General features: G+C 49.0%; 1 protein-coding gene across 1 annotated transcript in view; it reads left to right on the top strand.

Moving 5' to 3' along the window:
- The window catches only part of TNN (tenascin N), a 63,402-nt gene extending 48,596 nt beyond the window's left edge, over window positions 1-14,806 (top strand). The window contains exons 17-20 of the mRNA XM_039242346.1: window positions 4,246-4,342; window positions 5,241-5,408; window positions 11,382-11,545; window positions 13,917-14,806. Coding sequence (XP_039098277.1) covers window positions 4,246-4,342; window positions 5,241-5,408; window positions 11,382-11,545; window positions 13,917-14,057 — 570 coding nt within the window. The 3' untranslated portion in view covers window positions 14,058-14,806. The remainder of the gene's footprint in view (window positions 1-4,245; window positions 4,343-5,240; window positions 5,409-11,381; window positions 11,546-13,916) is intronic.
- The last annotated feature ends 1,695 nt before the right edge of the window (window positions 14,807-16,501 follow it).

Raw genomic sequence — 16,501 nt, 5'->3', positions numbered from 1 at the left:
AGCAGCCATGGGTAAAATGACACCATCCGCTAAGCAGCAGCGAAGAAAACTTATTATCTGCACAGCTGCATCTGATGGCTGAGAGGCAGGAACAGGATGGGGGGGGTGCGGTATTCCCGATTGATTTACAAAAATAACTGAGGAGGTTGTAGCATGGGAGGGTCTTCCACCTGACAGAGCCATAGGGCTGTCCCTGCTGCTTTTCATTAGCGCGGCTGTGAGCATCCGGTCTCTTCGGGCTTGAGGCCGGGCTCCTGCCTCCGTGCATATAACTGACCATCGGCAGAATGTTTGTGGTGTCAAGTGGGGCCTCTTTGAAAGCCAGCCTCCCACAGGGGAAGGAGACGTTGGTCTAGGGCAGCCTCTAGAAAGATACCTGGAGAAGTTGCCTGGGAATCGCCAAGAATTTTTCCAAAACTACTTATTGTGTGCCTACTGTGCCAAGCACTGTTTTATATACTCAAGAACCAGCAGCATAGACCCATACTCAAAATCCCTGCCCCCAAGGAGCTTGCCTTCTGCAGCCGGCTCAGGCCAGTGACCCTCACCAGGAAACCGAGGTCGGTTCCAGAAGTCATAAGACCCCCCCTATGTTCTAACCAACACCAGTCTCCCACCCCCTCTCGAGTCTTGTGTTCTGCCCCAGACTCCTGAAGGTAATTCACGAACTGGAGTTCTGTAGGGATCTCCTCAAAGTGACCACAGTCCAGAAAACATGTGGAGTCCTGGAAACTTCCACACCAGAGATTTTATTAGCGGTGTCCATGATGTAGGGTTCGAGGAGCTTTAGTCACTGAGAGATGACCTTAGTAGCTTGCTCTTTCAAATTGAGCTTCTTAAATCCTTTTAAGGACATTTTTCTCTGTGGGGCAGCAGAAGCCCCCGTATGTTTAAGAGGCCTGAAGAACTCTACCCCGTGGTAGCTGATACCACAGAGGCAGGCCGGAATGAAGGCCATCTGGGAACACTTAAGGGCTTCAAATATTTCCATCTTTGTTCTCCATCTTGCAAGTCCTAAGGACTACGTTAGAAATTCTTAAATGAGATTTTCATTTTTTTCTCCCAATTGAATCAGTCAGGACATTGAGTAAAGTGATAGCTCTGTCTTGAGACTTACTGCTTGCCTCGAGGCTCATTTGCTAAGTGGCTCTTGTTATCCCAGACGCTGCCCTGCGAGGTGTTTTCACCCCATAGAATGGAAATGGACTGGACTCTGAGAGAGTCCACTCGGGCTGCCTAATCAAGTGCTTGTGGTTGGTCAGGTCATTTGAAATCTGACACAGTAAAGTGCAAACATTTACTGAGATATAAGAATAACTTGTATCGTTATGTGCCAGTCTCTGGCCTTCACACTTTCATGATTTATCATGATTAACGATCTTGCTACAGCCTCGATTTAAGAGCATGACAAATGGGCTATTAACATCTTGATCTAATAGTTTAGAAAAGTGATGCTTGTCAGGGTTCACTAATTTGTCCAAGCACACAGCTAGTAAGTGCAGACCTGGGTCTAAATAGCGATGCAGAGAGCATCAGAACCATTTTTTTGGGGATTTTCCTAGCTAAGCTAAAACATTTAAAAATATGTCTATATATAGTGGGGAATATATATGTATATATATATATTCAGTGGGAAAATCCCAATCATGCTTGGATACTCTATTCATTGATTGAAGAATGCCTTTGTAATGCATCTCTCCTAAGAAGGCAGAATCAAAATTGAGCCTGACCTTGTACCATAACTAATTATGTTAGTGGGAATATAATTTGACTCAATGTACAAGGAATCAAACATTGGTACCGCTTCTGCCCTGGGATTCCACTGCTCATGGTTCAGGAAGTGTCCCAGGGAAGGTACCGGAACTGGCATCATGCTAGGAAATGAACAGTTACCCCCCGAGAATCTTAAGAAGTGATTTTTGGAAAATAGATGAAGTAAAGCTGGTATGTTCAAATTTTCTTATAAAAGATGAGATCAATGTTTTATCCTTGCATCAGCCACTAAATAATTAGCTGGTTATTATTTAATCTGGCTAATTGCTTTTCTGAACTTTCACATCTGTAAAATGGCATCATATATACTTGCCCTGGAGCCAGCATTTAACAAAATGCTCAGTAATTGGTAGTTACATAAGTGGGTCAATGAGTAAAGAAATGAAGGAAGCCAAGAGAGGAGTGACAGTCTCTAAAATAAGGACAGAAGGGGAAAGGAACGACAGTGTTAATGCGGCATGTAATTATTTGCCTGATCCTTCCCTAAGTTCTGCTCAGCACCCAGGTTTTGAGGTAGAACATTTTTACACTTCCCATCTCATTGAGTTCTCCTAGCACCTCTGAGAGAAACGCTTCCTTCTCATGTCTAACCCTGTTGGTCACCAAGCTGACCGACAGGCTCAGTGATAGAGATGACTGACTCACCAGCCCCTGGCCAGGCGTGGCCATGGTCTGCCTCAGAGGCCAGGGCTCTCCTGCCCACCATTGACACCTAGTTCTGTGCTTCCTGGGCCAGCAGAAGTGGGTTGGTGCTTCATAGGACTTAAATGTGAGCCCCCATGTGGAGATGTCAGCACTGTTGTGAGCAACCTGTTCTCCTCTCCCTCCCAAAGAAATGGAAAGAACACACACATATCGGGAGGGGTACCTTAACCAAACTAGAGATAATGTGTTTCATTTCAAGGCACCTGCTGTGAAGCATGGCAGAATGGAGGGAGATGGGGCTTTGTGTTGGGGCTTCTGCATTTGAATGACTCCAAAGGAAAGTAGGTGGAGACAAAGCTGCCATTCCAGAATTCCAGAATCATTTCTGAGGTTAGCTACGATGGCGATTAGTGCGGCTTTCTTTCAAGGTCACAAGGAATGACATCAGTTAGTCTCAATTCCCATAGTATATACAGGTGTGTTTAGCTTGGAGCTCCTTTTCAGGCTTGCCTCATATAAACGAGTCCAGTTTACTCTGAAAGGAACTACCTTCCTTCCCCAAAGAGAGGAGTTTTTGAAAAGTAAGCAACACATATTTTCAGGAAATAGTACCCAAGTCTGTCTCCATTTTCTCACTTCTCACTCACTCTTCAGGCCACTCCAGTCTGGCTTCTGCCCTTGTCTCTCTCCAGTGACTAGCCTTTGCTAGAGTCACTCATGACTTTCGTGTCACTAAGTTCTATGGACATTTCCTTAGGCCATGTGGTCTTTGACTGCTTACCTGCCGTGACACTACCGGCCACACTTTTCTCTTTGTGGTCTTTGTGGTTCCATGTTTTCCTAGCTGTCCTTAAAGAACATTCTCCTTAATGAATGCGTCCTTCTGCACCTGGCTGCTGTGTATTGGTGGTCCCTGAGTCTTGATTGTAGGCCCCTTTCTCTTTTTCAGTTCCTACTTTCTTCCCAGGTGGTCTCTTCCTCTCCAGTGGCTTCACTTTACACTCTGTGTACCAGTGGTTTCCTGTATTCATTAGGATAGAGGGGGACTTGCTTCAGGAAATGCCACCACCAGATTCCAATGATTTAAGACATAAAACGTTTCTTCCCATATGTGCAATCTTCTGTGGGTTTGGCAGTCACTTCTCAGTGGTGACTTGGGGACTCAGGCTGATTCCGGCTCAGGGCTCTACCCTGTGGACATGTGGCCTTCACCAAGGCCCTGTGGCATATCTCAATGGAAGAGAGAGTGTGGAGAGCCCCCCGGCCTCCTGAGCTCCCACTTACAGTCCTTTGGCTTGAATGAGTCACATGATTTCAGCTTAACTACAAGGGAGCCTGGAAAAGGAAGCTTTTCTGTGTTTCTGGGGAGAGGAAAGTGAAACGGGTCCTGTGAACACTTAGCATCATCTGAGACACATGCTTACCTTTGTAAGTCTGGCCGAGATCTCTCTCCAGAACCCTAGTCCTTACTCTCAGCTGCCACCATGGCCTCTCCATTCACCAGGACATCTCAGGGGTGACCCTCACTTACCTTGTCCCAAGTGAGCTCATGATGCGCCCGCAGAACCCATCTTCTCTAAGAGACCCCATCTCAGCGGATAGCTGAGGGAACAGCCACCCAGCACCGCAAGCCCAAACCACCAGAATCACTCCTGACTTCTCCCTCTGTCTCAGTTCCACTTTCAGTCTGTCATCACATCTGTCAGCTTGACCTTCTCTCTGCTTCTGTCTAGCCTCTGGGCAGCCCCCAGTCCAAGCTGCTGTCCTCTTTTACTTGGTCACATCTGTCCCAGTGTGTCAGAGTAAAAGGCCCGTCTCCCTTCACAGGTCTTCCAGAGGCGCAACACTGGGCAGCTGGATTTCTTCAAGCGCTGGCGGACCTACGTGGAAGGCTTTGGGGACCCCATGAAGGAGTTCTGGCTGGGTATGAGCGCTGAGATTCCGGGGGGGCTGTGTTGTGGAGGGGACATCTCTCTTCAAAAGTTGCGTGGGTGGCTTGTGAGGGCTCACCACATTCAGGAAGATGTCCCAGTGACAGGGACAGGACCCTCTGAGGAACCTGCCCAGCAAGGTGTCATTGGGGCCGTGTTGCTGGGAAGGTTCTCATATGCTGGGCTTGTGACAGGGTGTGGCTGTCACGGGTGGTCTTTACGCTGTATCTAAGTCCCACAGGATCTGCCTGGAGCCTGCATGTCCTAGAAACCACAGTAGAAAAGCAGTTGACCAATTGGGATTCTGGGCTATTATTGGGAGGCCATACCAGTTGTCCCTGAAATTCTACTAGTAATGCCCGTCATGATGGGGATTGTTTTTTCCCTTTCCCTTCTGCTCTCTTCTGGAGCAGATGCACATAGAGGGTGAACTAGCCAAAAGCACCCACCGGGGAATGGAGAATGAAAAAATCACAATCTGGAGACTCAGTGTCGGGTAGAGTAGATGACATTGTGGTTTGCTTGGTGCAGAATTGCTCCAGTGCCCTTACAGTGGGAGTTGATGTCCTCTTCTGCTTAGTGTAATAGGGGATGATAAGCAGAAGTGAGTCTACTTTAGAGAGAAGGAGCAAGGGGGCATTTCGCCACATGGTTACCCTCCACCGCTCGTTCCAACAGGACACAGTTTCCACCCTCATTAATATGGCCCTGCCAAAGAGATAATAGGATAAGAAGATGGGTCCCCCAAAAGAGATAGCGTGAGGAAGGCACCCATTAGCAGAAGTGGTAAAGGCCAAGGTGACTTTTGGTGCTGAACATCTCAGCTGCTGGTAGGCGAGCGCTTGGGCACGGAGGTTGATTGGTTATTGGGATTGCCTGCTTTATTTTTAGGACTTGACAAGCTGCACAATCTCACCACTGGCACCTCCACCCGGTATGAGGTGAGAGTGGACCTACAGACTGCCAACGAATCCGCCTATGCTGTGTACGATTCCTTCCAGGTGGCCTCCAGCAAGGAGCGGTACAAGCTCACAGTCGGGAAATACAGAGGCACAGCCGGTGAGCACTCACATCTCCCCGCTGCTAGGGTGTTGAGCTCTCTGTGGGTCTGAGGACTGGTTTGCCACATGCCGCGGATCTGGGAGTCCAGTACTGCTGGGTGAAGGTGAATCGTCCTCATTGATGACTGAGGCTCCTCAGTCCTGATGACCCGTTCCCTATAGAGGGTGAGCAGTAAACATGTGTGAAAGCAATCCTTGACCATCTGGAAGTTGGGACTTCTGTATATTATATGTTCATCCCCCCACCGGTAAAAACCCTCCTCTTACGCTCCCCTGGTTCAGGCTATTGTGCATTGGCCAGTGAACCCGCATCCTGAGTGATTAATGCCCACCTTTCACTGGGCTCCAGCAATGTGGCTGCTGTCCTTGCATGGAAGTGTGTATGTGTGTGTGTGTGTGTGTGTGTGTGTGTGTGTATTATTCTTTGAATATTTTGCAGCACTTTACTATAAGTAAAGAGAAAAATGACGGGGCTGATTCAAACAACAAGAAGGAAGGTCTCATTAACTTCATCCAGCTGTGACCACACAGAAATTAGCAGGTCCTTCGAAGCAGGGAACCCCTCACCTCGATTTGCTGCCCCTTGGGCGTAAGCCAGTCGATGGTGTGTTCGGATGTAAAGGAAGAGAACAACATAAGCAACGTGGCTGAAATACTAGGATTATACTATTGAGTTTTCTATTTGAGAGGGAACAGTGGTTGTTGTTTTAATATCCTATTTTTAACTTATAGTGTTTTTAAATTCCCAAGCCAGTGAATGGTTGTTTGATTTTGCACAGTTTTGACTTTGATGTGTCCCTGTAGGAATGTGTTACCTCCCAGATCCACTGACTGTATAGGACATGGTCACTCCCCTTAGACGGTCAAGTAAATAGATAAATAATAATATAAAGTAACTTTTGCAAAGTGTCACCTAGTGGTAAGGAGAATAAAGAGCTACAGGATGCGACAAAGTGGGTACAGTGAGGACTGAGGCTGTTGAAGGAAGCTTCCCCCAGGGCAGGGGGAGGGAGCTGGCTCTGAATGGGTAGGGCTTAGATGGGAAACAAAGAATCCCTCCCCCCACCCCACCCCCAGCCTGGGGGAGTCCATGGTGAGCAAGGACCGAGCAGAAGCAAGGGTACTGGGGTGTGCCCTTGAAGTCTGAGGCCACTCAGGAGCCCCCTAAGGGTGGATGACTGTGACCAGATGCCTCTGGGGTGTGATCTGGAGCGGCCAGTTGCTAATGCAGTTTCTTTTAGGTCTTATAGTTTAATTGTTTTTTTTTAACCACATGAATTTTGTGTTTGCTCTTGTTTCCCAGTGCTCAGCATGGAGCCTGGTGCAGAGCAGATGCATTTAAAATGTTCCGTTGCTAGCAAGACCTGTCGGTGTAGCATTATGGATGTCTCATCGTGCAGAGAGGAGAGTCCCTGAGACCCAGAGAGTTTGCACAGGGGCTGTGAAGGGAAGAGTTTGCTGACATGGGGACATGGGAGGAGACAAAGTGGGAGCGGTAGTTAGCTACTAGTGCACGAAGAGTTTGGGCTACAGACGTGGCAAAGGGTTCAAGTGTGCAAAGATAAGTGCAAAGTGTTTCAGGGAAACATCCTTGAAAAAAAAAAAAAAACGTACCATTGCTGGAAGAGCTGTCACTTCTCTCGAGGGGGTCTGGGGTCTCCATAGGCTGGAAACTTTCTATACAGTTTCTGGACATTCGGTGTGCTGCACTTTATCCGCTTACAGTACAATACGAAACACGAAAGCCAGGCCTAGGAACAAGGCACTTAAATTGCAGTTGGGAAACACAGACGGGCCTTCCCGGTGTTGTGAGGATAAAACCAAATGAGGGGGACGGAGAGATCCTGTTTTACTCGACTCCGCACTGCGTACCTTTCCCCGCCCTGGATGAAACTGGACGACATTGCTCATTCCTGGGTCTCCAGCCATTAGGTGTGAGGAGTGCACATGTCACAGGCTCCCTGAGACCCCTCGGGCCCCCTCCTGCCCTGCTCAGTGCACGTGGAGGATGTCTGCTCTTCCTTCTCCTTGACGTTCACTACTGACGGTGGAGGCCAAGTGAGCCGGCCTTTCTCCGGCTCAAGCTTCCCAGCCTCTGGAGACTCCGTTCACGGGACCTTCCTTGGACAAGATGCGGAGTCCCGTCTCTCCCGGAAGCCCAGTGCCCCCTGGGCTCTCTCGGCTGGGACCTCACTCAGGCCACCCATGAGGACCACCCATTCTCCCCTCTTTGGCTGCACACGTGGACCTTTTCTGACAACTGCCTTAAAATAACCAGGAATTGACGCTAATGGGGAAAGGAGTGAAAAGGAGTCAATATATTCGTGAATTAATGTGATCCTCCTCCCAGGGACTCAGTATGCATTTTAACTGTGATTAGGGGATAATTCCCATTCTGGGGTTGTTCAGGCCCACAGTGCCGGTCAGTGGAGGGTGTGTTTTTTCATAGGAAGCCTTGGGAGGCTTTCAGATCACACCACATGTAGGCAGCGCTCTGGCTTCCCCATATGTGCCGGCATTCCTACTTGGAACTCTGAAATCGCGTGGTGGGCTTAGTGGAGTTTTAGCTTTCCTTATATAGGCTGATTGGTCCCCAGGAGAGTTTTGAAATTTAGGAAACTTCTGACCCCTCATGTCCTAAATGATGAGGTACTGTTCAGATGTAGAGCTCAAATAGAAGGTGAGGGTTTGATGTCTCTGTACATGTGCTAGCCCCCCCAGACCCCCATTAGAGCTCCAATTAAGATCAGAGATGTGCGGCCATGGGGGAAAACGTGCCAGTAAGGACTGCCCTGACTCACACTGTGCAGGTGGGCCCCCGACTTCTGCTTCCCCTGAAGTCCCATCAGAGAGCCCATTACTGCCCCATGAAGGAGAGCCCAGCAAGGCAGTGCTGGGTAAATTTGGTTTCTGATTCTGAGCCCTGGAGCAGGGCAGGGAGGACATCTAATGAGCCCTACCTGCAAGATGCTCTTCATCTCTGAAGAGGAGATCGTGAAGACACAGACATTTGGAGTGGCACCGAGTGACTTCTGTGGGCTAACCAATCATTTGCAGCTGGGTTCAAGTCCTGTATACACGAGACTCAGGGATGCCCAACCAGGGATGGGTTCACGCCCTGGGGGCACTTGGAAGTGTGGCTGAGGAATTCCACCAGCTGGGGCCAAGGGTGCTGATTGTCCATGGTGAGGAATTGTTCTATACAAATGTCAGTCAGTGCCTTTCTTGCTTTGAAACCACTTCTTCAATACTGGTACTTATAATTTTTTTAATGTTTATTTATTTTTGAGAGACAGAGTGAGTGTGTGAGAGGGTGAGGGGCAGAGAGACAGGGAAACACAGAATCTGAAGCAGGCTCCAGGCTCTGAGCAGTCAGTGCAGTCAGTGCAGAGCCTGAAGCAGGCCTCAAACCCACAAACCGTGAGATCGTGATCTGACCTGAAGTCGGATGCTTAACTGACTGAGCACCCAGGTGCACCTTAAATACTGGTACTTAAAAAGAGGAAAAATTGTTGGGTTCGTGGACACAAGGGAAAGATAGAAATGGCACACATCCCCTTTCATGGGACCGTTCCTGTTCCCAGGGTTCAAGGTCCAGATAATCTTGTGTGACTTACAAGGATGTGATGTCGATGGCTTCTTGTGGTCTAAGGTGGTGCAGCTACCTGGGTCATCCTCCCCGTCTCAGGAGGTGTGGGAGGAGAGCCGATCTGGGAGTGATGTATCTTTGACGAGATGGGTGATGACCAGCTCAGTGGCCCCACCCTGAGCCTTTATGGGGTTGCCACCAACGTCACACCCACTTCCTGAGGGGAGCCAGCTGCCCACCCAAAGCCATTACACTAAAAGTTAAGGCTGCTTATTTCTCCTCAAGCTCTGATAGAAGAGAGAGGGGCTGCCCACCACTGGCATTTCCACTTTATCTTACTTAGGGAGATAAGCTTAATAGATCATAACACCGTGTTGGCAGGGGCCCGACAACCAGAGAAAAGTAATTTCTTGATTCATGAGTGTGCTCACTGTCTATGCTCTGAACATCAGCATGGCATCATTTTCTGGGAGGGAGCAAATCCATCACGGAATAAACTGCCACACTTAGTCCGAAACCTGCTTCGCTTTCCTTGATCTTGGTGCCTAAGGTTCGATAACTGTGAACAAATCGTTAAAAAATAACCTCGGCATAGATTCTTAGGAAACAGCTCTGGGAACTTTAGATGCACGTTCCGTAAGCTCCGCTCATTAAAAGAGTGTCCCCAAAGGAGCCATGCGTGTTATTTTAAGCTGTAGTTAACTATCTGCAAGAGAGCTGAAGGGGAGAGAGATGTGTACAAACACAGCAACTACATGCCTTTCCTCAGTTGGAGGAAACCCACGGGGGCAGGGGCCCTTCAGCTGTCTTAGCGGGAATGGCCCGTGTCCCCGGCTCTTGCTTCCCCTGCTTTCGTGGGGAAGGCATCAAGGAGCCACTGTGTGAGCTGCAAAGTCAGACGGACAATCCGGGACCTTCCATTTGCATAATGTGTTAACTCTTTACATACATCTGCACCCTCCGTCCCCCAGCTAAGTTCTTGAGAGCGGGGACTGCCTCCGTCTGTTTTCCCAGAGCCTAGCCTGGTGCTGGGGTCCTGGAATCTCATGGTTCTGGGATAAGTGAAGGAAGTTGCAGACTGACGTTCTCAGGCTTTAGTGTCCATCTGCTACAAGGGCTTGTTGACTTCAGAAGAGCTTGTTAAAATGCAGACTGCAGGCAGGTACTTCCTCTGAGTTTCTGGTTCTGTAGGTCTGGGGTGGGGGTGAGGCTGAGAACGTGCCTTTCTAACAAATTCGCAGGTAATGCTGGTGCTGCTGGTCCAGGGTCCACCCTGGGCGAACCGGAGACGGCCTGCTCTGGTTAGCGTAATTATCAGTCTCTACGGAAAGAAAGAAGCCACAGGCAAGTTGGTATATCAGGAAGGACCCTGGACTGGGAATCTGAGGACTGAGGTTTGAGTCCCGGCCCTGCTATATGGGGACAGTGGGACCTTGACAGGTCCCCAGAGTCTAACCTCTGTGAGTCTGTCTCCTCACAGGACTGCAGGCTGCTTGGCCCACCCACCTTGTAGGCTGTCATGGGGACAGCGGAAGAGGGGAGGAGGATACATATGTGAAGGTGATGGGTAGCTCAGGCATCAGGTGAAAACATAAGTGTTGTTATGTTAGGAACACAATTTAGGATTGATACAGGCCCCATCGCCTTTTATGAGCTGAATTAAGAATTAAACTGATACAAAGATGACAGATACAATGGGGAAATAGTAAAAATACAAGTCAGATGATTCAAGTGGATTTCCAGACAGGATGTAGTGAAGCACTAAACTGTACATATGTGCCCAGGAAACTCGGGAGTGTGTGCTGGGAGGGGGTGTGAGGGATTATTGAAGGGGCTGACCCTTCCTCAGGAGTGGGGTCCAGCTGGGCTTTGAGGAATGCTTGGGAGTTGGACCGAGGAGGGCAGAGAGAAACCGGGAGCAGAGGCATGGAGGGCAGACCTGTCTGCTGCACACGCCAGCCATGCCTGTGGGGACAGTGGGCTCAATCAAGGGGTACACGGGATTGGCAGATGTGGCTCAGGAAGATGGGGGGAGGTTGCCTTGTGTGAGGGGTCATTGGGTGCTGGGAGGAGAGCCGACGAGTTTGGTTTCAGATGTTTGGTTATTTCACTATGGAGCTCCTACATGAAAATGCTGTTAAGGCTGTTGAAGCTACTGGAGAAACAGGCCTGAAGTTTGGGTGACAGGCCCGGAAGGAGAATCTGTTCATCTGTATCATGGTCTCACCGTGGCCATTTTCAGAGACGAGTGATTACCTGTGACATGAATGCCCGGATCCTTGGCGTTTTCATGCCCAGAGATTGTCCTGTTGAACCCAGAGCTCCGTCACCATCTCAGCGGCCAAAGTCCGACATTCACCCCTCATCTCTCCTCTCCCACAGGGGATGCTCTTACTTACCACAATGGATGGAAGTTTACAACTTTTGACAGAGACAATGATATTGCCCTCAGCAACTGTGCCCTGACACATCATGGTGGCTGGTGGTACAAGAACTGCCACTTGGCCAACCCCAATGGCAGATACGGGGAGACCAAACACAGTGAGGTAGGCGACAGGTGAACTTCTTTTGTCTCAAGCTCTGCCCAAAGCTTTGCATTCCCAAAGTGACACTCTCCAGGCTGGTTTGGCTACCTCTCTCCTTTGATTGCTCCCAGTCAGGGCAGTGGGGCTGCTTCTCCATTCTCCATGGCCTTGAGGTCAAGGCCTTCCTGCCCATCTGCCGCAGCCCTTCCCCACTCTGCATTCCCACCAGAGCTGCACACTTAGTGTAGGTGGGTGGGAGCTCAGGCTGCCCACTGCTGGAGAGAGACAGATGACATGGATTATGCACTATCTCAGTTTACTGGTTCATACATGGACGCTTAGTAACAAAATACCATGGACTGGGTGGCTTGCACAAGACACATTTATTTCTCATAGTTCTGGAGGCTTGGAAGTCCAAGATCAAGTTGCTAGCAGAGTTCAGTTCCTGGTAAAAGCTTTCTTTCTGTCTTGTGAATGGTGGCCTTTTCACTGTGTCCTCATATAGTGGAGAGAGAGAGAGCGAGCCAGAGAGCGAGAGAGTGCAAGCTCTGGTCTCTCTTCCCTTTTTTTACAAGGGCACTAATCCCATCATGGGGGACCCACCTTCCTGATCTCCTTTAACGTAATTACCTCTCCAAGGTCCCACCTCCAGAGACTTCTACACGGGGTGGGGGGGGGGGGAAGAGGAGGGCTTCAACATATGCCTCTGGGGCGAGTGGGGACTAACATTCCATTCATAACAGACACTTCAGAACTCTTTCTAGTTGTTCTCCCAGTGAAACCAGAGCTATTTTTCTCAAGCCCTTTGATCACCAGGAAAACAAAGTCCTTTCTGCCTTTGATCTGACCCACTTTTGGATCCACTTCATCCAGAGCCACTCAGGATCTTCCCCAGAGCGTTGTGCTAAACTGCTCTCTCCATTTCAGGAGGTGCACACAGGGCTGAGTTCCTGATGGCTCCTCCCCCCTTCCTTGCCCTGAAACTTTCCCACCAGTGATTTCTCAGACCTCCACGACCTGTGGACATCATCTTCACTCCTTGCCAGGCATCTCCTGGCTGCTCCCATACAGCTTCTTGAAAATGGTATCTTTGTCGCCACAAACTCCTCCCCGTCTTGGGTTTCTAACTTCCCACCCTGGGTCTATTCTAGCCTTCAGGAAGCCACCTCTCCCCAGAACTACCTTGTAAGGGACGTTACTGTAAACATTAGCACATCTCAAGTCCAGGTACAGTTTGATTACTTTGGCCCTGACCAGACAGCGGGGACTCCCAATCCTTTTGTGATTTTTCAAAGAGAAGAAGAAAATTTCTCCCAGGGAGGCCAAGGTAGGTGGGTCCATGAATCATGGTGGCAGCATGTGGGCTGACTCAGGAAAGCCTGTGATCAGAGATCAAATATTTGAAATGAGCAGCCAACATGCCCTAAACCATCCCCATATTTGCTAATAAAAGACATTCATCTGGTTAATGTGCTTTTCACAGTCTGCAAGGCATTTAGCTTCTTGTTTATTATTTACCTCACAAATTAAAATACATAAAATTGGTCACTTGGGCTCTTTATTGGCCAGGTTGCAAGGTTATTAAGTGAATTAAATATTATTGCGCTCACCAGTCAAAAGACATAAAATGAAATTTAGTTTTCAGCAGGCTATTTGTTACCCCAGAGCTAGTATCTAAACAGTTTAAATTGAAAATGATTTTACATGATTGGCCAATTAATATGTTTATTTTTGCCTTTAATTTTTTTGGAACGGAAAAGAGTGAGCCAAAGATAGTGTGCCTGTTGCCGGCCAGGTTGACCCTGTGTTAGCTTTGCTGCTGCTGTAGGCTCCCTGGCCCCTGGGCTCACACTCTATCCTCCCAACCCCAGGTGGCGGTGGCGGTAGTGGGGGGGGGGGGGTCTTCTGAGTCACCAGTCTGTCTAACTTCTGTTGCCCGGCAGAGAGCGCAGGTTTCTAGATTCAGCTGTACTTCCCTTTTTTTTTTTTTTTTTTAATTTTTTTATGTTTTATTTATTTCTAGGAGAGAGAGAGAAAGAGAGAGAGAGAGAGAGAGACAGCATGAGCAGGGGAGGGTCAGAGAGAGAGGGAGTCACAGACTGAAACAGGCTCCAGGCTCTGAGCTGGCAGTCAGCACAGAGCCCGACGTGGGGCTCGAACCCACGAACCGCGAGATCATGACCCAAGCGAAAGTCAGACGCTCAACCGACTAAGCCACCCAGGCGCCCTGTACTTCCCTTTTTGTAACTACCCCTGTCTTCCCTAAGCAGAGAGGGCGTATTCACCCCCCTCCGCCCCTCTCCCCATAAAGAAGCATTCCTTTGTACATAACCCACCCCTCCCCCATCCCTAGTGCCTTTTCTTAATGTTGGCATTTTTCTTTTTCATGTAGGGGGTGAACTGGGAGCCGTGGAAAGGACATGAATTCTCCATTCCTTATGTAGAGTTGAAAATCCGCCCTCATGGCTACAGTGGAGAGCATGTCCTGAACAGAAAGAAGCGGACAGTAGGAGAAAATTTGAGAACATTCTGATGGCCTATTTGAACAGTCATTGCACGAGACAAGACCAGCCCAGGGTTGGGGCTGTGTAGGCTTGGGGCAAGGTGGGTAGTAGTGACTGGTTAATGGAAGTTAGAGGGATGCTCCTGGCCTCTGGCTTCTGAGATGGCTGGGTAACCTCCAGAACAAGTGTGTGACCAAGCTTCAGACCGCACAGGTTACGTCTCTGTCACCTGCATTTCTGCCCATCTATATTGGGGGCCTGCAAATCAACACAATAGTAGTTGTGAGAAAGACAACACCGGACTGCAAGGTTTGTCAGTCTGTTTTCAGTAACAAATATATGGGATTGGGGGAACGGGGGTTAAGAAAAGAATCATCTAGCATTTTGCCAATTGAGAGTCTCTGGAAATTGGTGTATATATATTTAAAGTTCTGCTAATAGAAATCTTTTCTCTAGAAAGCAGTACCAAGGAAGTGTTTTCTTTGATGACCAAGGAAGGGGGTAACGTAGTCTAATACTTGTTGCCTCCCAAGACCATTGGGTTTTGAGGAAAAAAGTATGAATCTTCCCCTGTTTTAAAAATGCTAGATTAGGAGAAAGAACAAAGGGAACCACAAGGGACCAAGATGGATTCACATCTAGTGAAGTTGTGACCAATGTCCAGCAGGCTGGGAACCCAGCTTCCACGTTACCGCGCTTTTCAAGTTTCCCCCTTCCCATGTATTTGCATAGTTACTTTCAGAGATCTGCATATGTTGTGAATAAATTCTCACACTCATTTCAACTTTAAATAATTGGACTCTCTTGATGATTGGTTGCTCCCAAAGATTGTTCAGTGACTCTGTCGTGCCCTCAGGTCCTCAGCCCCTTTCCCTGGGCTCCCACACTGTTGGGCCCATAGGTGTTCTGAAGGTGCCCAGCAGTGGAAGCTTACTGTCCGATCAGGCACTTGGCAAATCGGGTCCTTTGGGTTTATTTTTCTACCCCTTTGGAAAGTTTCTCTGATCATTATTAAAGTAACTTAAATTCTGATTCAAGAGAAAAAAAAAACCCACCTGGTTTTTAAAAAAATTTGCCTTGTGTTATTTAACTCACATCAGTGCACTTGAAATCTAAATTTAACCCAAGTGCATGTGAAGATACAATTTGTGCATTACAATGGAATTTGGTTGGCCTGTGGTTTCATACTTGCAAGATGGCAAATAATGGTATTTGGAGCCAGGAGTAATGAGTGAGTGGGAAGGAAGGCATGTGCCCTAAAAGCTTCTGCTGCCCCAGGACCAGGAAGTTGTTCATTGCCGCAGCCTGTCCAGGCTTTAACCTCTGGCTGAAGGCCACGCCATGCTCTCAAAACAGTTTATGTTCCCCTCATAGGTTTTCAGCACTGCTGGCCCCCCATACACACACAATGCTGTAGAGACTGCTGGATCTGGTGAGGGTGGTCTAAACAAGAATTCATGTATTCATTTGTCTGCCTGCTTCTTACCAGGCAGTGTGCTGTGCCCTGGGGTGGGGGTGGGGGGGGGGGACACAGGGACACAGGGGAGATCACAGAGGTGAGCAAGCCAGACGGTGTGTGGGCTGTTGTCCTTCATTCATTTACTCTCATTCATTCCATCAATGCTGATGAAGCCCTGTTATGAGCCAGCTTCTGCTCTAAGTACTGGCGCTAAAGAAGTGAAGAAAATGTACTCTTCTTGCCCTCACCTTGGTGATTCAAGAGCCTGGTACTCAACCCAGTGGATGTGCTGGATCAAATCCCGGAATGATTCAGAGCTGGGGCTGGTGCAAGGTGGGCAAAAATTCTCAATGCTGGTTGGTAACTGGTTGGTAAACGTGCTGGGTGGAGCACAGGTTGGTGGGCCCCATCCTCAGGCCTCATGACTCTGTAGGTCTGGGCTGGGGCTGCCGCCAATACTGGCCACTCTTTGAGTAGCTCTGACGGAGGGGCCGCCTGCTGCTGGTCTCTCTGCTCTGTGATGCCAGCCACACGCCTCTGTGTCCACTGACCGCAGCATTTCTCCACCACCGGCCAAGATAAGGACTTGCAGGAAACTGGAATGTTTCTTGCATTCTTTGGCCCACTGGAGCCGTGCCGCCCAGAGGATCGGCAGAGGAAACCTCAGCTGACCCTTAAGGGTTCTACATGGGGCAGAAAAGGAAGTCAGGAGAGGCTCGTTTTTAAAGGCTATTTATCTGACTGAGGAGAACGTTCTAGCCCTGTCTGTGCCTAACCTCACTGGAATGGGACCAGCTCCAGCAGCCCCCAACTCTGGTAGCCTGGTGAACGTCGCCCCTGGTTATGGGTTTCTGGACAAACCTTTGCAGAGACCATTTTTCTTAGCGTCAGATTCTGAGCCATCAGGGCATTGAAGCATAAGAGGCAATCCCTACCCTTTAGGACAAACCAAAGAAGACAAAAGCTGTCACTGCAGGGCCAGGCTGCAAGCCCGGCAGGAGGGCAGAAGCAAGG

Source organism: Hyaena hyaena, unplaced genomic scaffold, assembly GCF_003009895.1.
Source record: "Hyaena hyaena isolate Hyena2069 unplaced genomic scaffold, ASM300989v1 scaffold_209, whole genome shotgun sequence".
Classification (NCBI taxonomy): domain Eukaryota; kingdom Metazoa; phylum Chordata; class Mammalia; order Carnivora; family Hyaenidae; genus Hyaena; species Hyaena hyaena.
The sequence above is the reverse complement of the archived record's forward strand: the minus strand, read 5'-3'. Positions and strand labels throughout refer to the sequence as shown.